General features: G+C 39.0%; 3 protein-coding genes across 7 annotated transcripts; 2 read left to right on the top strand and 1 right to left on the bottom strand.

The window, feature by feature from the left end:
• Positions 1 to 9,504: 9,504 nt before the first annotated feature.
• LOC130439418 (putative nuclease HARBI1) lies at positions 9,505 to 14,033 on the top strand. The gene is made up of 6 exons (XM_056772040.1): positions 9,505 to 9,722; positions 9,922 to 9,961; positions 13,105 to 13,159; positions 13,257 to 13,381; positions 13,468 to 13,579; positions 13,657 to 14,033. Exons 1-6 carry the CDS (start codon positions 9,505 to 9,507, stop codon positions 14,031 to 14,033), a joined length of 927 nt encoding a protein of 308 aa, XP_056628018.1.
• Positions 14,034 to 14,101: 68 nt separating this feature from the next.
• Positions 14,102 to 15,819, bottom strand: LOC130439296 (uncharacterized). Of its 4 annotated transcripts, none has more exons than XM_056771849.1 (7): positions 15,577 to 15,819; positions 15,278 to 15,348; positions 14,824 to 15,000; positions 14,683 to 14,744; positions 14,554 to 14,604; positions 14,393 to 14,446; positions 14,102 to 14,305 (listed from the first exon to the last, which is right to left on the bottom strand). In XM_056771849.1, exons 1-7 carry the CDS (start codon positions 15,747 to 15,749, stop codon positions 14,216 to 14,218), a joined length of 678 nt encoding a protein of 225 aa, XP_056627827.1. In that variant the 5' UTR covers positions 15,750 to 15,819; the 3' UTR covers positions 14,102 to 14,215. The 4 variants fall into 4 exon arrangements, with proteins under 4 accessions (XP_056627827.1, XP_056627828.1, XP_056627825.1 ...); XM_056771850.1 differs by having other exon boundaries at positions 14,683 to 14,741; XM_056771847.1 differs by having other exon boundaries at positions 14,554 to 14,744.
• Positions 15,820 to 17,048: 1,229 nt separating this feature from the next.
• On the top strand, positions 17,049 to 20,036 carry LOC130439374 (alpha-N-acetylgalactosaminide alpha-2,6-sialyltransferase 1-like). 2 transcript variants are annotated; one of them, XM_056771979.1, is made up of 4 exons: positions 17,049 to 17,529; positions 18,432 to 18,532; positions 18,769 to 18,852; positions 19,810 to 20,036. In XM_056771979.1, the coding sequence occupies exons 1-4, from the start codon at positions 17,488 to 17,490 to the stop codon at positions 19,958 to 19,960; spliced, it is 378 nt and encodes a 125-aa protein (XP_056627957.1). In that variant the 5' UTR covers positions 17,049 to 17,487; the 3' UTR covers positions 19,961 to 20,036. The 2 variants fall into 2 exon arrangements, with proteins under 2 accessions (XP_056627957.1, XP_056627958.1); XM_056771980.1 differs by lacking the exon at positions 19,810 to 20,036 and adding an exon at positions 19,118 to 19,235.

Here is a 20,036-nt window from a genome sequence, read left to right as displayed (position 1 = left end):
ATTGCGCAGTGACATCACATTATTTTAACTATACTGTGTTAGGAATGTAAACATCAATGCTCTTACATAACAGGATATCTATAAATGCCTTTAAGAATCATAATCATGTTATATTAAGTGTCATATACTGGCAGGTGCACCAGTATAAATCTGCTGTGTCCCAGTATACATTTCAAGTTTAAGTTTAAACAATTTACATTTGTGTTCAAAATTATTCAACCCCCAATGCTGTAAATGGTTTTAGGGAATTTAGTGTACATTTGTAATTGTATTCAGAATGAAATCCTACAAGGACTTCTTAAAGAACCATATGCAACTAAAATGACATCAATTAGTTTTGTAATACAGTAGTAAATGTTTCTTTTGTGAATTCTTCATTGACATAATTATTCAACCCCTTAAAGACTACCACTCTGAAGAACAGAGGTTCAATGAAGTGTTTTCAATCAGGTATTGAAAACACCTGTGGATATCAGGGAGCAGCAATAAAGCCTAACAAGCACCAATTAGGCAGCTTTAAAATGACTGTGATACTCAGCTCCTTCTAGACATTTACTGGTGTGGTTACAAACATGGTGAGGTCAAGAGAATGGTCCAGGAAGACAAGAGAACAGGTGATTACTCTTCACAGGAAGGGCAATGGCTATAAGAAGATTGCAAAGATGTTAAACATACCAAGAGACACCATAGGAAGCATCATTCGCAAATTCAAGGCAAAGCGCACTGTTGAAACACTACCTGGTCGTGGCAGAAAGAAGATGCTGACTTCGACTGCTGTGCGCTACCTGAAGCGTAGAGTGGAGAAAAGTCCCCGTGTGACTGCTGAGGAACTGAGAAAAGATTTGTCAGATGTGGGTACTGAAGTTTCTGCTCAGACAATACGGCGCACCCTGCGTAATGAAGGCCTCCATGCCAGAACTCCCAGGCGCACCCCCTTGCTGTCCCCAAAGAATAAGAAGAGTCGACTGCAGTATGCCAAAAGTCATGTGGACAAACCACAGAAGTTTTGGGATAGTGTTCTGTGGACTGATGAAACCAAATTAGAACTGTTTGGGCCCATGGATCAACGCTATGTTTGGAGGAGGAAGAACAAGGCCTATGAAGAAAAGATTTGTCTGACCTACACGTGCCTCTTTGATTTAATTGTAAGCAGGATGACTGAATGATCATAATCAATGTCAAACCGACCAAAACAATCAATTTCAGTGGGGTTGAATAATTTTGAACACAACTGTACTTTCTTTGTCAGTGTAATCATTTACATTGATAATAGCGTCAAAAACGTATATTCTACAAATTAGGCTAACCTAATTCACTCTTGTAAAAGCGACGCAGTCTCGCACTTTAATCGGTTTGAAAACACAAATTTGTGCTGTATTGTCGCGCAGAAGTCTATGTCTGTGTGTTCGCTATTGATTCTTCACTCATACTGCGTAGCTGGACGCTATGGGGAATCTCATTTTTTCCTTACCCTCAACGCTAGGGACTCCGGCCCAAGATCATGCTGGACCCTGCGCCCCAGGCTCCGCCCTGAGACTCAGGTGAGGAAGCGGAAGGAACCAGGTCTTGCCGCGGCTCTTCGGGTGACGGCAACCAGATGTTTTAGCTGAAAAAATTATAAACAAGAAGTTTGTCAGAAAAAGAGCACTCTTTCTTTTAACAAGGGAATCAAACCCCTTCAGGAAGTTTGCCCCCACAAAACATTCAACCCCCCACGCGGGTCGAGGCCTGGTAGGCTATCCCCGGCATATCGGATTGGGTTCTGGGGATAGTAGCAAGAGGCTATACAATCCAGTTTGCTCGCGGGCCCCCGTATTTTTGCACCCAAGCTCAGAGCGTAGACAATGACGTGCTGCGCAAAAAGGTGATGAACTTACTTGGTAAAGGAGCCATAGAGGCGATTCCCCCAGCCTGAGTCATGCTTCTACAGCCGCTAATTTCTTGTGCCAAAGAAGGATGGCGGTCTCCGCCCCATCCTCGATCTCACACTTCTGAACTGCACCCTCATGAAACGGCATTTCAGAATGATCACTCTGAAACAGATCCTCTCGCAACAATGGCCACGGGACTGACTGGTTCTAGTCCCAAATCACAGACAATTCTTCAGATTCGCCTACGAGGGGGTTGCTTATCAATACACGGTCCTACGGTTTGGGCTGTCCCTAGATATTCACACTTTCACGAAGTGCATGGACACGACTTTTTCGACCAACCTACTTTTGAAGAACAGGGACGCCTTTGCCCACACTTGGCCCAATGGGCTCCTCTATACTTTACCCTCACATACAGTTGAAAGAAAAAGTATGTGAACCTTTTGGGCTTACTTGGATTTCTTCATAAATTGGTCATAAAATGTGTTCTGATCTTCATATAAGTCACAACAATAGAGAAACACAGTCTGCTTAAACTAATACCGCACAAACATTATACGTTTTTATGTTTTTATTGAACACAACATGTAAACATTCATAGTGCAGGGTGGAAAAAGTATGTGAACCTTTGGGTTTAATAACTGGTTGACCCTCCTTTGGCAGCAATAACCTCAACCAAACGTTTCCTATAGTTGCAGATCAGACCTGCACAACGGTCAGGAGAAATATTGGACCATTCCTCTTTACAAAAGTGTTTCAGTTCAGCAATATTCTTGGGATGTCTGGTGTGAATCGCTCTCTTGAGGTCCTGCCACAGCATCTCAATCGGGTTGAGGTCAGGACTCTGACTGGGCCACTCCAGAAGGCATATTTTCTTCTGTTGAAGCCATTCTGTTGTTGATTTACTTCTATGCTTTGGGTCGTTGTCCTGTTGCATCGTCCATCCTCTGTTAAGCTTCAGTTGGCGGACAGATGGTCTTAAGTTTTCCTGCAAAATGTCTTGATAAACTTTGGAATTCATTTTTCCATCGATGACAGTAATCCGTCCAGGGCCTGAGGCAGCAAAGCAGCCCCAAACCATGCTGCCCCCTCCACCATATTTCACAATTGGGATGAGGTTTTGATGTTGGTGTGCTGTGCCTTTTGTTATCCACACATAGCGTTGTGTGTTCTTTCCAAACAACTTAATTTTGGTTTCATCTGTCCACAGAATGTTTTGCCAGTAGTGCTGTGGAACATCCAGGTGCTCTTTGGCACACTTCAAACGTGCTGCAATGTTTTTTTTGGACAGCAGTGGCTTCCTCCGTGGTGACCTCCCATGAAGTCCATTCTTGTTTAATGTTTTCCTTATTGTAGATTTGTCAACAAAAATGTTAGCATGTGCCAGAGATTTCTGTAAGTGTTTAGCTGACACTCTAGGATTCTTCTTCACCTCATTGAGCATTCTGCGCTGTGCTCTTGCAGTCATCTTTACAGGACGACCACGCCTAGGGAGTGTAGCAACAGTGCTGAACTTTCTCCATTTGTAGACAATCTGTCTTACCTAGGACACATGGACATCAAGGCTTTTAGATATACTTTTGTAGCCCTTTCCAGCTTTATGTAAGTCAACAATTCTTGATCGTAGGTCTTCTGAGAGCTCTTTTGTGTGAGGCATGGTTCACATCAGACAACGCTTCTTCAGAACAGCAAACTCAAAACTGGTGTGTGTTTTTTATTGGACAGGCCAGCTTTAATCAACACATCCAATCTCATCACATTGATTGGACCCCAGGTTGGCTGACTCCTGGCTCCAATTAGCTCTTGGAGAAGTCATTAGCCTAGGGTTTCACATACTTTTTCCACCCTGCACTATGAATGTTTACATGTTGTGTTCAATAAAAACATGAAAACGTATTATGCTTGTGCGGTATTAGTTTAAGCAGACTGTGTTTCTCTATTGTTGTGACTTAGATGAAGATCAGAACACATTTTATGACCAATTTATGAAGAAATCCAAGTAAGCCCAAAGGGCTTTTCTTTCAACTGTATGCTTGCAACATATCATTGATACTGTCCTTCCTGCAGGAGGTGTTGGAAAAGGGTCGTTCCCCTTTCACACTCCAGGTCTATGTGGCAGCCATTTCAGCTTCCCACGCCCCTATAGCAGGCCAAATGGTGGGATAGAACAACCTTGTTGTTCGTTTCTTAAAGGGCCCAGGCGGCTCTGCCCTCCTCGCCCCTCTAGTATCCCTGTATGGGATCTCCCCACGAAGTTGAGATCTCTGAAGAGCTCTCCCTTTGAGCCTCTGGGGTCGATGGACCTTCCTTCCCTGACGCTAAACACGGTTTTGCTGCTAGCGCTGGCATCGGTTAAACGCATGGGCGATCTTCTAGCGCTCTTGGTGAGCCCTGCCTGTCTTGAATTTGGGCCTGACGACTCTAGGGTGGTCCTCATCTAAGAGTAAGTTGGTTCCGGGTTTAAGATTTTTATCTGATAAATGATTAAAGTTTTTGGGTCACCATTATATCATTGTGTCATAAACTATATCTTTTTGATTCAACGACATGCCCTGACATGCTCTTCCTGGTCATGGAGGAAAGTGGTATTGTTTTTTGTTAGCACCTCTAAGGGGGGCGTTTCTAACAAATCCAATAGCCTTAAGACAATGAACCAAAAAATAGGTTTGGGTTTCCATCAAGATCTATTACTGTATTCTTTACAAATTGTAGAATAGTCTTCTTCTTGGCATCCTGTTGAGTAAAGACTGAGTCACAATAGTGGGGTTTTAAATGTAGCTTCTGTTAATAGAGTTGTAGCTATGGATGTGTTTATGGTAATAGGTCAAAGAATTTTTGTAGAACTCAAAAACCCTTACATCCACCTTTCACAGCTTAACTCATGAGACTGCATCAGACTGAGACTATAGTAGTTTCAATCCTCTTCATCACCATTATTTCATGTTGTACATCTGATAGCAAAGAAGTCAGATAGTGTTTCCATTTCACATTGTTTTAAGGGCATATATTTGTAAGTGTTAACCAAATGGTTAAAGGTTTTTTTTAACGGTTCTCTTCAGATCTTAACTTTACACAAACAAAGTATAAGTTGAATCAACTGGGCATGTTTTATATAATTGTCATCCTTTTCTTGTGTTGCATGCTTTTCACTCACAACATGTATTGAATATATTTCCTTTTCTGACGGTCACCAACTGAACATATTAAAAATAATAGCAAGAGAAGTCACTCTGTTTTTCTAAGGACCACTGTATTTTCCTGTATGTGTTAGAAGCTTTTTTTTTCCAGACAGGTCTGACAGCTTGTGTGCTGGATTGTGCATTACACGTGATTGGTAAGGTGTAGTTGCATTAAAGAATATCGTTATATGTAAAAGATCTAGATTTAAAGTCCTAACAAACGTATAAATAAACCAAAAATGGCTTTTGCGTGAAGGAAAATAGGCAATTTATGGAGAAAATGTGTCTTGTGAAACGCTGTAAATGGGGTTTTAAATGTTTAAAAAACATATAGAGCTACCAAGCTAGATTTGCCAGGGTTTCCGCTTTTAGAAAGTTCTTCATTTTAAAAGATTGGATGTTACCTCTTGTTTTTAGCTTAGTTTTATCTGATTTGGACAAATGTTTTGGTGTGTTTGCAAACAAGCATATCAGTGGCATTTTAATTGACCTTCACCTTATGTCTTTCAGTGGTGTAGACAAATGGGAAGTCTATACACACTACCCAATCCCAATCTACTGTGTTACTCAAGGTAAAGATGTGTTTAGTCATATAAAGACACTATTTACATGGCAACAATATCTCTATAAACCAGTGCGTCAGTAAATGAATCAGTTGTAAATAACAAATAACTTGAAGTATGAGTACAAGTTTTGTATTACCACGTTGTCCCAATAAATAGATATGCTTTAAGAAATGAGTTTTTGATGTAATCCTTATACTCTACCCTCAAATACACATCATGCATGCAACGTGGATCTCTCACTATATATCAACAGTGTTGCTCAAAACATTTGACCTGTTTTACTACACAAGTTTGTATCCCCACCATGTGAAGTCAAGAACATTTTTACATTTCTTAAGTTGTTCTTCTAGTCACTAGAATCTAGTGAATGAGTGTGTGTGCCCTGCGATGGGTTGGCACTCCATCCAGGGTGTATCCTGCCTTGATGCCCGATGACTCCTGAGATAGGCGCAGGCTCCCCGTGACCCGAGGTAGTTCGGATAAGCGTTAGAAAATGGATGGATGGATGGAAGTTGTTCTTCTTTTGTAAACCTTTTGTACGGTTTCAACATTTGCATTTAGTCAGTACAAAGTTGTCAGGCATTTACACTTAAATTTTTAGAAGTGTTTTTTTGTCACTGTTTGTGAATATTTACAAATGAAAAGTTAAATGTGATGTGTCAGTGACGTTTTTTCGCTGAATTTATCCGATGGTCGGCATTTCAACTAATAGCCAGTTAATGTAGGACAGTTTTTTCATATTCTGACATAATCTACAGAAAGTGATAAAACAGATACGGTAAGGCTTTGGATTTGTATTAATTTTATTATGTAAAGTTTGTCATTTGAACTTTTTCATAATGTTTTCATTAGTTCTTCATAGTTATTTCCTTACTTTACCACTTCTTAGTTATAATATGTTGCATGTTTACTTTTTTGTGATTTTTAGTAAAAAGTTGTTTAATTGTTGAATGACTTTGTACAATAAGCTAGTTCTTACGTTTTGACCTGTTCATTGTTTTGAGTTCTTGTTCAATTGTCTTATTTTCCTCACTTATTTACCCAAAATGTCTCAATTAATGCTGGTAATATCAGCTGTTCTAAGTATTCTCATTGTTCGAGCCGTGTTTTAGGGTTGATGTATGTTTACTTTGATAAAAAAAGTATTTCCATCCAAAACTTTCTTCATCTTAATGTCTCTATTTTATTACACATATAGTATTTTAGCTATTGAGTATGTATGTTTTATTTTATGCATCGGCACCAATATTTTGCGCAACATATACATGCAGTCCTTATGATCTAAATATAAGATTGCTATGCTGTAGCTGAGTTGAATTTTACCAAAGAAAGCATCTTGATTTAGATTAGTTTTTCTTTGAAAGGAGGATGGGAACATTGTTTAAAATGTCAATTAGAAAGCCCGTTTCCTGGAAAGTACAAACAAACTTGTTTGGTTACAAGATTTACGGCACACCCAGTGTTTGTGTGTGTCAACACAACACTTTTTACATTAGCGATGAAAGTCTGATTATTTATTGTTTTATAGTCTGTATGCAGTTTTTATGGCAATTATAATAGCAAATAAAAGAAATATAATTATTTGTCCTGAAGCCAGAAACTATTCAAAGGTAACTCTCCCAATGTAATGTGCATTTTCCATTCCGCCGTTCAGATTCAGGGTTGATAAACTGTAAATCAATTCCTGAAAAAGATCTACTTAGGTCATAATATTGCTGTTTCATTAACCAAGCATAAATAAATAAACAATTTTACTGACCACTTTGACCCCACCTATCCAAAAAAATAAAATTTTAGCCCAAGCTCATCCATATTAAAAAACGTTTAATAATAATGTTTAGTGTAGCTTTGAACAATCACCTACATATTGAACAGTGACACTCATTATTAAAGTGTCAAGGAATTGCGGACAAGCACTGGTGAGATAAAAGATTTTAAAGCTGTATGTTTTTTGTTTTGCTCTTTGGTGGCATTGTAAGTTCTGGTTTTGGGTCTGTTGTTTCATCTGTTGATTAATTTGTTGATGTCCCAATCTTTAAAATACACGAAAAGTTTGTTTTGAAGCAATATTTAGAAATGTTACTATCCTTACACACCACATGTGCAACACTTACTTTTAAGTAGTACGTCTTAGTAGTTAGTAAATTTCAAACATTTGTTTCTCTTTTGGTAGTCTTATGGAGACTCATGGAGTCTTTTATTTGCTATTATAATTGCCATAAAAACTCCATACAGACTATAAAACAATAAATAATCAGACTTTCATCGCTAATGTAAAAAGTGTTGTGTTGACACACACAAACACTGGGTGTGCCGTAAATCTTGTAACCAAACAAGTTTGTAACTTTCTAGGAAACAGGCTTTCTAATTGACATTTAAACAATGTTCCCATCCTCCTTTCAAATAAAAGCTAATCTAAATCAAGATGCTTTCTTTGGTAAAATACAACTGAGCTACAGCATAGCAATCTTATATTTAGATCATAAGGACTGAATGCATATTTTGTGCCAAATATTGGTGCCGATGCATAAAATAAAACATAAATAGTCAATAGCTAAAATACTAGATGTGTAATAAAATAGAGACATTAAGATGAAGAAGGTTTTGGATGTAAATACATTTTTTTATTAAATCAAAGCAAACATACATCAACCCTAAAACAAGCCTTGAACAATGAGAAAACTTAGAATAGCTGATATTGACAGCATTAAATGAGACATTTTGGATAAATAAGTGAGGAAAATAAGACAATTGAACAAGAACTCAAAACAATGAACAGGTCAAAATGTAAGAATTAGCTTTTTGTACAGTCATATAACAATTTAAACGAAGGATATCTGAATTTTTTTACAAAAAATCACAAAAAAGTAAACATGCAACTTATTATAACTAAGAATAAAAACATTATGAAAAAGTTCAAATGACAAACTTTACATTATAAAATGAATACAAATCCAAATTCTTACCATGTCTGTTTTATCACTTTCTGTAGATTATGTCAGAATATGAAAAAACTGTCCTACATTAACTGGCTATTAGTTGAAATGCCGACCATCGGATAAATTCGTTAGATTTGGTAAAACATGTAATGAAGCTAAAAAACGTCACTGACACATCACATTCAATTTTTCATTCGTAAATATTCACAAACAGCGACCAAAAACAACTTCTAGAAATGTAAGTGTAAATGCCTGACAACTTTGTACTGACTAAATGCAAATGTTGAAACCGTACAAAAGGTGCAACACTGTTGATATATAGTGAGAGATCCACGTTGCATGCATGATGTGGTAGAGTATAAGGATTACATCAAAAACTAATTTCTTAAAGCATATCTATTTAATGGGACAACGTGGTAATAGAAAACTTGTACTCATCCTTCAAGTAATTAGTTATTTATCAACTGATTCAACTGACTCCGCCCCGGATATCCGGGTATAAAAGGGAGACAGTGTGCCGCATTCATTCACCTTTTGTTCTTCGGAGCTGAAATCCTTCGCAGAACATGATTTCTATGACAACCACTGGACTAACAACTGTCCCTTCCTGCAGCGACTTCCCCTGGGCGTCTCGGTGGTTCCAGAGGTGTTGAATAAAATTCACAGAAGGGGTTGATTTCTCCAACGTGGCATGTCCCGCTGTTCTCGTGGGTGCTGTACCCTCATCGAGAAGGGGGACGGACACGATGTCTGCCTTTAGTGTCTGGGCGTCCAGCACGCTGAGGCAGCATTCGTGGACACATCTTGCCCGCAGTGCGGGCAGATGGTCATTCAGACATTGCGGTCACGGGTGACTATCTTCTTCTGAGAACCAGCCACCACCTCGTTAGCTTCCCGAGCAGTGACGACAATTGCCTTGCCGTCCACCAGTGCGAGCAACGAGAGTGATATGGGGACCTCTGTGAGCGTCAATCCATCAGCCAAGTGCTCGCGGACCGGTCACACCCTGTCACGCTCATCTGAACGTTACCCAGAAGGTGGCTCCCAGCCGTCTGGATCCTCAGTCACGTATCCGGAAACGGTGCGTGATGATGAAGAGATGCCCCACGGGACGAAGAACAGACACTCCATCCATCACTTAGCAAGCACCTCCTGCGAGAAGGCCGGGTACCTTGAGTTATCCACATATAGCTCTAACCGGACCTAGTGCTACCGGACGTCATAACTCCCCCTTCTTGGGCGGTTCCGTCTGATGTATTTTCATGTTGGTTCCCCCTTGGCAACCCATGATCTCCCCAGGTGGACCTCCACCTTGCTGTTAACTACCTCAGTCCGCATATATTTCCCATGTACTCTCCCCTGACAGTGATACCATGAGGGTTTCTCCACTACAACTCCTCCCGAAGGTAGGAAGTGGTCTATGTAGTGCGTTCCCCATTGAGGAGTGCACTTCCCCAGTGGCCTTGCGGCACCGGGCAGCTTCTTGCTGCTAGAGAAACCAGGCCGCCGCCCGTGAGGACCGAAGGTAGAGGCTTCCCTTTTGGATTAAAAATGAATGGCTTCTTTAATTTTCAAATTATTTTCGTTTACCCCCGTGATCCGAGATAGTTCGGATAAGCGGTAGAAAATGGAATGGAATTTTCGTTTATATATTCTAACATAAATCTTTTTTCCCCTTTTGGTCAAACCAAACGCTATATAACAAGAGTGTACTTTGTTCATATACGTTATAATCGCTACCTATAGCACTATTTATTTAGTGCGTGCAAATAGTAAAATAAGTGGTCCTCTGCAGCCTTTGTAAACAATTTTTTTGAGATCGTATAATCACAATTGATGACAATACAGTTTAATCACAAAGGTATATCTATTACTGGGAAACCAAATGAATGGTACATAATTAAAATAAGAAAGATAGACAGCCCCAAACGCACGTTCTCCAGACGCATGGCAGACGCACGTTCTCCAGACGCTCCAACTAACAGACGTAATCTTCACGTTGATTTCTTACATATATATCATATATATCATATTATGATTATTATATTATATATTCAGTTTTTATTCTGTTTTGTGGAATATATGTGAAATAATTTGTTCAGGGAAGTACTAAAATAAAAACAAATCTTTAAAATTACACTTATTTGAATAAATTAAATTTAAAAAGTTTTTAGGATTTTGCAAGGTGTATGTAAACTTTCAACCACTGTGTATATTCCATATGATATCATAAAAGAAATGATGACAATGAAAACCATACAATCTTTTATGCATTCTTATTTTTTAATGTCAGAATCAGAAAGAGCTTTATTGCCGAGTATGTTTGTGTGCACATACAAGGAATTTGTTTTGGTGACAGGAGCATCCAGGGGCCCGTTTCAGAAAGCAGGGTAAGTGCAAACTCAGAGTAAGTCAACCCCAGAAAACGGAATACTCAGGGTTTTTGGTTTCAGAACGCGAGGAATGTCAAACCCGCGACCGCGGAGTAAGTCAAGCCCATTTCAGAAATCGAGGTATCTTATACTCCGGGTGAGTAACCAGAGTAACCTACTCCGTGAACCTAACCTGGTCGGGAACAGGTTTTATTCCGCAAACGCAGGGTTTGTTACAATCTCCGCCCCCTTTTCGAAGCGCGAGCGGGTTGAAATGACATACGTCATATGTTTATTGATTAGAGTTCCTAATCGCGCTCTATTTAGTCACACAGAACTTAAAATAGCATGTTCGTTTATTCATGAACCCATAGATGAGGAAGCTGCATTAATTCGCACAGAATTATATTTATGTCGGGAGAGAATTCTGAGGCCCCGTTTGGACGTTTTATCTTAACTTTTAAGGCCAGTTTAAGAAGTATATTTAACATTTCCCAATCAGTCATCCTACTAGCAAGACTATTTTATTTCTTTAAACTTTCCTGAATGAATGATGTTATTGTATTTCTACCACGGCGTTTTAGTGCCACGTTAAAAATAACATAAATTCAAGATTACGAGAATAAAGTCAAAATGTTACGAGAATAAACTCGTCGTAATACGTATTTTATTTTCGTGAAAGTTGTAGTTTAAGAGTTTAAATTATGTTTAAGTACGTCATCTGAATCAGTGAGTTAATTCGTAGTTCATGTCAGATTTTGACATTTCGACTTTATTCTCGTAACATTTCGACTTTATTCTCGTAACATTTCGACTTTATTCTCGTAACATTTCGACTTTATTCTCGTAACATTTCGACTTTATTCTCGTAACATTTCGACTTTATTCTCGAAATCTTTTTTTTTACGACGCCGTCGTATATTTCATATTCAGCTGCTGCCAAGATCTTTTTATTGCAGAAGGATTTCACCTACATGAGAGCAAGAGAGTTAAATATAATTTACATTTTCACAGTTTCAACAAAATAAATATAAAAGTGATTGACATATAAAGTTGCGCATTAACACGTGAAGCACTTTTCTCCCACGCCAACTCTCTTTCTTTTGCTGCTGCGGCTGTGTTGCACTTTTTTCTAAATATCTGCTCATATTCACTGTACGCTTGTAACAGTTCCTTCAATTTGATTGGCGAGAAATGAACAGAGCGCTTTTTGTCACGTGCCGTTGCCATGGTGAATCGTGCTATCTTCACTCAATTGATGATGGCTTTTCATCGCCATGCTGCACGCGCGTAACCTAGAGTGAACTTACTTAGGGTTGATTAAACTAACTCAAATCAGCTGTTCTGAAACTGAAAACTCAGAGTAACGATTCTCTGAGTAAATCAACTCAGGGTTCAGATTTTAACTCAGTGTTGGTTGAACTTCCTTATTGAAACGGGCCCCAGGGGCCCGTTTCAGAAAGCAGGGTAAGTGCAAACTCAGAGTAAGTCAACCCCAGAAAACGGAATACTCAGGGTTTTTGGTTTCAGAACGCGAGGTCTGTCAAACCCGCGACCGCGGGGTAAGTCAAGCCCATTTCAGAAATCGAGGTATCTTATACTCCGAGTGAGTAACCAGAGTAACCTACTCCGTGAACCTAACCTGGTCGGGAGCAGGTTTTATTCCGCAAACCCAGGGTTTGTTACAATCTCCACCCCCATTTCGAAGCGCGAGCGGTGTTGAAATTCCATACGCCATTTGTTTGTTCATTCACGTTCCTAATCGCGCTCGATAAAGTTACACAGACCTTAAAATGGCATGTCCGTTTATTCATGAACCCGTAGATGAGGAAGCTGCATTAATTCGCAGAGAGTTACATTTACGTCGAGAGAGAATTGTGAGGCCCCGTTTGGATGTTTTATCATATCCGGAGGATTTTTTATTTGAGCGATACCGATTTTCTTTACAGTCCATAACATATATACACACTCTGCTTCATCCTTACATCACAAACCTCACTCGTCGTGGCCGTGCTCTTACATCTGAGCAGATTTTGTGTATGGCATTACGTTTCTTTGCTAATGGTAGCTTTCTTTATAACACCGGGGATGCAGAACACGTTAGCAAGGCAACTGTATGCAGAGCGATAAGAAAAGTGTGCCTCGCTCTCAAGCACTTTTTGCACATTTTTGTTAAGTTTCCTGGCCACAAACCTGTGAGAGCCATCAAAGAGGAGTTTCACATGATTGCAGGTGAATGGTCTACATCTTTCTAAATTAGGCTGATCAAATAAATGTTGTTCTGCTAATAACATCTTGCTGCCGCCTCTGGAGGTAAGCTAATAATTAAAATCCCCTTTAGGATTTCCCAATGTGATTGGGTGCCTAGATGGCACCCATATACCCATCATCGCTCCTTCACAAAATGAGGCAGATTATGTCAATCGGAAGTCCATCCACAGCATTAATGTGCAGGTACACTGACATGGCCTAATGTTTCCTAATCTCAAAGCCTTTTTCCAAGTACAGTAACACTAATGTCTTTTTTTGTCACTGTAAAGATCATATGTGATGCTGCACACATAATTACAAATGTGGAGGCTAAGTGGCCAGGCTCAGTTCATGATTCACGGATATATCGTGAGTCATCTCTGAGCAACAGAATGGGCCAAGGTAAGTAAATGTATGCACTGACTGAACACATGGTCATGTCTGTTTGTGGAAAAAACTAAACCAATGTGACCTTACAGGAGAGATGGATGGCCTTCTGCTGGGTGATAGGGGTTACCCATGCCAACCTACACTCATGACCCCTTACCCAGAACCTGAGCCAGGCCCCCAGCAGCACTTCAATATGGCACACAACAGGACACGAGCCCGGGTGGAGATGACCATAGGCCTGTTGAAATCACGTTTCCAGTGCCTGCGCCACCTCAGGGTGACCCCTGAAAGGGCTTGTGACATTATTGTGGCATGTGTTGTTCTTCATAATATTGCCATTATTAGAGGGGAGCAACACCCTGCCCTACAAACTCAAGATCCTGAAGCAGACCTCATACACACTGGGGATTTCCAGGATGGAAGGGTGGTCAGAGACCTCATATGCCGTAATGTCTTTGCAAATTAATGAACCACACCAACACAGGACTGTTATATAAACTCAATTTATTCACAATTCATTTTGTCTTCTTTATGTCCTACAAATACAAAAGCAACAGTTAAATTCCCTATAAGGTTGTAAGACTGTTCCATTATTTTGTACACCCACCTCTAGTTTGTGCCTAAGGAGCTCAATTTCCAAATCTGTTTTTAGAATCTGACGGTCCAAGTACACAAGTTCTTTATCCGTCTTTTGTAATTTTTTATTAGATGGAGCTTATATAGCTCCTTAACTGGCAACTGAAAAACACAAGACTGAGGTTAGATGTTGATGTTCGAAAAAATTCTGCAGATTCAAACAATGACATTTACTGAACATTACTCAACTGCATTAATTTGGGTGTCAGAATTTGATGGACCCTCCTCCTGTTCTGCCATGCTCTGTTCAAAAAAATGAGAAGCATGTCAGTTCGTGCACATCTACCAACTAGCACTCTAGAGGTCTACTACGGAGTGTGTGATTTGGAAATACATGATATGAACATTACCTCTGTAGGCCTCTCTGTGTCAGCGGATAAGGTTTCTTCATCCCCTTCATCCTGTGAAGATGTGCATTTTGTGTAGTATTCACTTTTAAGAATGCCCTGAAATTTTTCAGCATGGGTTAGGCCACTTACAACTGCCTGGGGTTCTGTTGTGACAAGAGGTTCCACAAGGCTAACCTTACCATCAGAATCTGCTGAGACAAAGAAAAAGGCCAAAGAGAAATTATGGTAACTATAAGAGCCTGTACAAACCAAGATAGTCAAGCCTCTTACATATTATATAAGCACTTGTATCCTGGGGAGAAACAGGTTCTGATGAACTCCCTCCTGGAATTCCCTCAGCCACTGGTCGTCCAGTGTTGAGGCTCAAGGCCATCTCCTCTGCATCCGTCAGAGGTGGTGGTGCAGGACCTCCTCCTGTTTTACGTGCCTCTGCCCTCTTTCTATTGGCTGAGTAGACATGAAATAGTCAAATTATTGTCATTACTCTAATTAAGATATGCAGAGAGAATTTTCTCTGGTAGGCCATTACAACTGTTGATTACTTTCATTGGATGTGGTTTCACGGACTATCAAATCCAGTGCATAGCTGTTATACAGACATTATTTAGAATACCATAGTGCTCGGTTCTCCTCATAACTTTTAAGGCTTGTTTAAGTAATATATCAAACATATCCCAGTCAGGCATCCTATACTAGTAAGAGCATTTTATTTCTTTAAACTCACCTGACTGAATGATGTTTTTATATTTCATTTTCAGCTGCTGCCAAGTTCTTTTAATTGCAGAAGGATTGCACCTATATGAAAAAAACGTAGATGTGTGTGTGTGTACAATATATATAATATACTTTTAAATTAATTTTGTTGAAACTGTCAAAATTGTAATTATATTGAGCTCTACTAAATGTCTCCCTCTCTCTTTATATAAAGAGAGAGAGAGAGAGAGATTTAGTAGAGCTCAATATAATTACAATTTTGACAGTTTCAACAAAATTAATTTAAAAGTGATTGACATTTAAACTTACGCATTAACACGTGAAGCAATTTTCTCCCACGCCAACGCTCTTTCTTTTGCTGCTGCGGCTGTGTTGCTCTTTTTTCTAAATATCGGCTCATATTCACCGTAAGCTTGTAATAGTACCTCCAATTCCATTGGCGAGAAATAAACAGAGCGCTGTTTGTCACGTGCCGTTGCCATGGTGAATCGTGCTATCTTCGCTCAATTGATGATGGCTTTTTATAGCCATGGTGCACGGGCGTAACCCAGAGTGAACTTACCCAGGGTTGATTAAACTAACTCAAATCAGCTGTTCTGAAACTGAAAACTCAGAGTAACGATTCTCTGAGTAAATCAACTCAGGGTTCAGATTTTAACTCGGTGTTTGTTGAACTTCCTTATTGAAACGGGCCCCAGTACACAGAAACAGCAACAACAGTACACAGAGACCATAACACAATAGAATACAGTACACAGATGATTTATATAAGGTCCTATGGGTATAAAAATATGAAATACAATATAATAAACATAAGATTTAGACGTAGAGAGTAAACCTATGTGTGTATGTAAATAGACAAGTAAAAACTAGGTTAATGAGTTAATAAGTTAATGCCTGGAAAGGTGGTCCTTTTAGGGCTGTTCATCTCTGCTTGAGTCAGTACAAAGGTCTCTTTAATGTCCTTTGGTATTCTAACCATGCCTTTAATTGCTCCCTTATCCACATATGTGCATTTTGGACATAATGGTTACATTGTAGCATGCAAAACATAGTTTAAACCCTTTTCAATAAATACATTTTATTTGATAAATATCTTCTTTAAAATTCTGTATTAAAATGTATACAAGACATAAGTGATGTTATAGGCTGTAATATGTGTGTGCAGTGACCTTTAAGTTGTAAATAAAAACGTAAACATATGTAAGTTATACACCATACAACACAGGATAGAGTATGCCACAAAAGAAGCAATTAAATAACAGCGATATATAATTAGTGATTTGAATTTATTTATTGACCTCAAATTGTCAGCAGTTCAACTAAAACAGAAAGATAAGTATGTCACGTTTCAAAATAAGAGTCAAAATATTACACGCTCAAAAATGACCTGTTGACACGACAAAAACGTTCCTTTGAACAAAACACGGCCAAAAAGATCGCGTTATGGCGATAAAAAGATCGTGTCTTCAAATAACACGCCCAAAAACTTCGTGTTAAGACGAAAGAAACGTTCGCGTTTACACGGAACAAAAAGTCGCGTACAAATTGATCGTGTTGACGCGTCCAAATTTCACGCGTTTCATGTTAAGAGTATTGTCCCCGTTCGCGTTCCATAAACTTCCCCTATGGCGTCATATTTGGCGCGAGCACCGAAGCGATCTACCGGATGCGTCGAGTATAACACAGCATAAATCAACTCAATGAGCGAGCAAGTTTTGAGTAGTTGCGAGAGCACAGAGAGAATCATCAAAGCCTTTACTCGCGGATTGAGAATTTGCCCGAAGTGCAGAAATGAGCTCACGCAAATATTTTTTTCCATGCGCGGATACTGTTCAGCGCGCTCGCGGATTATAAATGCGCTCTCGCGAGGGTGTGTTTGAACTGTTCTGCGCGCTTAAATCACGCGTGTGCGTGTGGTCTTCATGTGCGCGAGTTTTGGGTCTGAATATATTTATAAAAATAAAATAAATGGAACACAAAACGGCCCCAAACAAGAAAGGCCGAACCACTGGCAAACATAGTAAATAAACAAATTCAGCCATGAGAGAGTAAACATAAAAAAAGAAAGATGAGACTTTAGACGAAGCTTCAGTGAAAGGCGAGGGTTAAACGGAGACTAGGAGACTTGAGACGAGATGAGACGTGAAGGGAAACCAGCCATGCGACAAAACTTGAGATGTGAGAAGAAGAAAGACAAGAAAATACGTAATTAGACTTATGATGAATCTTGAGACACAGAGAGATGAGACTTCGGATGAGGTGAGACTTGAAAAAAATGAGATCTAAAATGAGATGAAACCTGAAATGAGATGAGGTGCAGCTCACCGAGAAAAGTTCCTATAATGCCAGAAGGCCAGTCCGCCCCTGAGCTTACATACGCTCAGCTAAAGGATTATTAGGAACACCTGTTCAATTTCTCATTAATGCAATTATGGTGGTCAAAGACAGTATTAGTATGGTGTTTCTAATAATCCTTAAGGTGAGTGTATATAAAGGATGCATACCAACAGAATCTGTATCTTCCATTTCAACCTCTCCACCACCATGGTCAAGACCAAATAGCTGTCAAATGATGTCAGGGACATGTTTGGAAGTCTACACAAAGATGGAATGGGCTATAGACAGAAGCTTGGTGACAAGGAGACAACTGTTGGTGTGATTATTTGGAGATGGAAGAAATGCAATGATAATGAAGGGCAGTTCAAGGCAGTTGGGCCGACAGTTGCCAAGCAAACCATTGGTTACACAATATGCCAGAATAGACTGAAATCCTGCCGCAAGGTCCTCCTGTTCAAGAAAGCCTGTCTGCTCAAGAAATACTTATTTTTCTCAATGAAATGCAAATCAATTTATAACCTTTATATAACTTTTTTTGGTCGATATTCTGTTTCTTATCAGTTAAAATAAACATACCTTAAAAATGATAGACGCTTCATTTCTTTGTTAGTGGGCAAACTTCAGAAGGGTATCGAATAATTACCCATGTACTGTATTAAAATATTTATGAAAATGTGAAGTATTGTGCATACCTACATAAAAAAATTCATATGAATTTATTTAATGTTGATATGCCAACCACGTTTAAATGTTTCTGGTGAAATCACTTTAAAAGTGTTTTCCTAACACAAAGTAATCAACTCTGTCTCTCTGTTATTCAACAGGACATCAAATATGTCATGATCCCTGAGGGCCTGAGGGACTTCCAGTGGCTCCAAGGCATTCAAAAGGGAAAAGAGGCCATAGGGGACTTTAAGGGTGTGAGGTACAGTATCAAGATCTAGATCTACTTTTAATACAGTTATATTTTGCATAGAAGATGCTTATAACATGTAAATAAAGTACAACAACAGTCAAATGCTAACATGATTATTCAAAATATTTTTTTATGAGTGGCACAACACAAAATTACTAACGTTTACCAGTTCTTTTAACCACAGACTGAAAATATATGTACAATTTTACACTTTAAAAAAACTATATTGTCCTTTTCTTTCCTAGACCGCTGAGTTTCTTCAATGGTCATTTCAATGAGAGCAGATTTTATGTTCTTCATCCAGATTTACTTCAATACATTCGCAACAGGTAATTTACAGTAATGTTAGTACTACTATTAAAAAAATGATTTAATTTACATTTTACTTTTTAATTTTAATTTTACTCTTGTCATTCCAAACTTGTATGATTTACTTCTTCTACAAAAGAAGATATTATGAAGTATGTTGTAACCAAACAACATTGAACACAGTAGACTTCCACTGCACAAAAGCAGTCAAAATATCTTGAGCCATAAACAGAATAAACCTTGATTCTGCCTCATCATGTCATGTCTTTCTTGGTCTTGTGGCAGAATCATGACAGAGCATCATGTTCTAAGCCCCCGCACCTCTCGTTCCCTTGTTTAGCTTTCCATTAGTGTTTCATACCCTGCACTTGCCTTGTGTTAATTTACCCCTTGTTAGTCTCCCTATATATCCCTATATAATGTGTCTATTGTCCTGTGCTCGTTCGTACTTGTTCGCACTAGTTACCCATACCTCTTATTAATGCCAGATACTGGTCATACAGCGTGTGAACATGAATAAATTAACATTTGAACTATCCTTTTAAGTCAGAAAATAACCCAAGTTCATTTCAAAACACTATTTTAAATCAGTCCAGTGAAATGTTTTTATATCCATCCATCCATCCATCCATTTTCTACCACTTATCCGAACAACCTCGGGTCACGGGGAGCCTGCGCCTATCTCAGGAGTCATCGGGCATCAAGGCAGGATACACCCTGGATGGAGTGCCAACCCATTGCAGGGCAATGTTTTTATATGTCTGTTGTAAAGATTAATGCCATCCAAGCAACTACAAGACAACACATGGGCACTGTACAGGCCAACAAATGGAGCCTTTACTTTGTTCTTGGCTCTGCATACATGTGACATTGTAGGCTAAATGTATTATTTTACTATGGTAGAGTCAATGTTATTTCATATATCATACTTTATGATTATTTCATAAAAAGGCTCTTATCTTAACCTTCAACATTAGGTGGATGCCTATGGATCTGTTACAGAAGACCACCATAAGTAGGCTACTCCAACTATTACTTCGAAAAGTTCAAAAGACCAGTGTCATTTTCTATATTAACCATGACTATGGCTTGAAGATTGAGACTTGGAAGAAACTACATTTAGCATGACATTTTTGTGTTAGTTATTGACATTTCGAAAGCCACAGCTCCGTTACACTCATTTTACACTATTTACACATGCAAT

The sequence above is a fragment of the Triplophysa dalaica genome, chromosome 17 (genome assembly GCF_015846415.1).
Source record: "Triplophysa dalaica isolate WHDGS20190420 chromosome 17, ASM1584641v1, whole genome shotgun sequence".
NCBI classification, from domain to species: Eukaryota; Metazoa; Chordata; class Actinopteri; order Cypriniformes; family Nemacheilidae; genus Triplophysa; species Triplophysa dalaica.
The sequence above is the reverse complement of the archived record's forward strand: the minus strand, read 5'-3'. Positions and strand labels throughout refer to the sequence as shown.

Excerpts from the sequence above, each read along its gene's own strand:
- LOC130439418 (XM_056772040.1), top strand. The coding sequence starts at position 9,505 with ATGGGGACCTCTGTGAGCGTCAATCCATCAGCCAAGTGCTCGCGGACC. Across the intron at positions 9,723-9,921 it reads ACCTCCTGCGAGAAGGCCGG|TGATACCATGAGGGTTTCTC; the intron begins GTACCTTGAGTT and ends CTCCCCTGACAG. Across the intron at positions 13,580-13,656 it reads GAGCAACAGAATGGGCCAAG|GAGAGATGGATGGCCTTCTG; the intron begins GTAAGTAAATGT and ends GTGACCTTACAG.
- LOC130439296 (XM_056771847.1), bottom strand. The coding sequence starts at position 15,749 with ATGGCAACGGCACGTGACAAACAGCGCTCTGTTTATTTCTCGCCAATG. Across the intron at positions 15,001-15,277 it reads TAAAAACATCATTCAGTCAG|CCAATAGAAAGAGGGCAGAG; the intron begins GTGAGTTTAAAG and ends ATGTCTACTCAG. Across the intron at positions 14,745-14,823 it reads TACAAGTGCTTATATAATAT|CAGATTCTGATGGTAAGGTT; the intron begins GTAAGAGGCTTG and ends TCTTTGTCTCAG.
- LOC130439374 (XM_056771979.1), top strand. The coding sequence starts at position 17,488 with ATGATGAATCTTGAGACACAGAGAGATGAGACTTCGGATGAG. Across the intron at positions 17,530-18,431 it reads GAGATGAGACTTCGGATGAG|GACATCAAATATGTCATGAT; the intron begins GTGAGACTTGAA and ends GTTATTCAACAG. Across the intron at positions 18,533-18,768 it reads GGGGACTTTAAGGGTGTGAG|ACCGCTGAGTTTCTTCAATG; the intron begins GTACAGTATCAA and ends TTTCTTTCCTAG.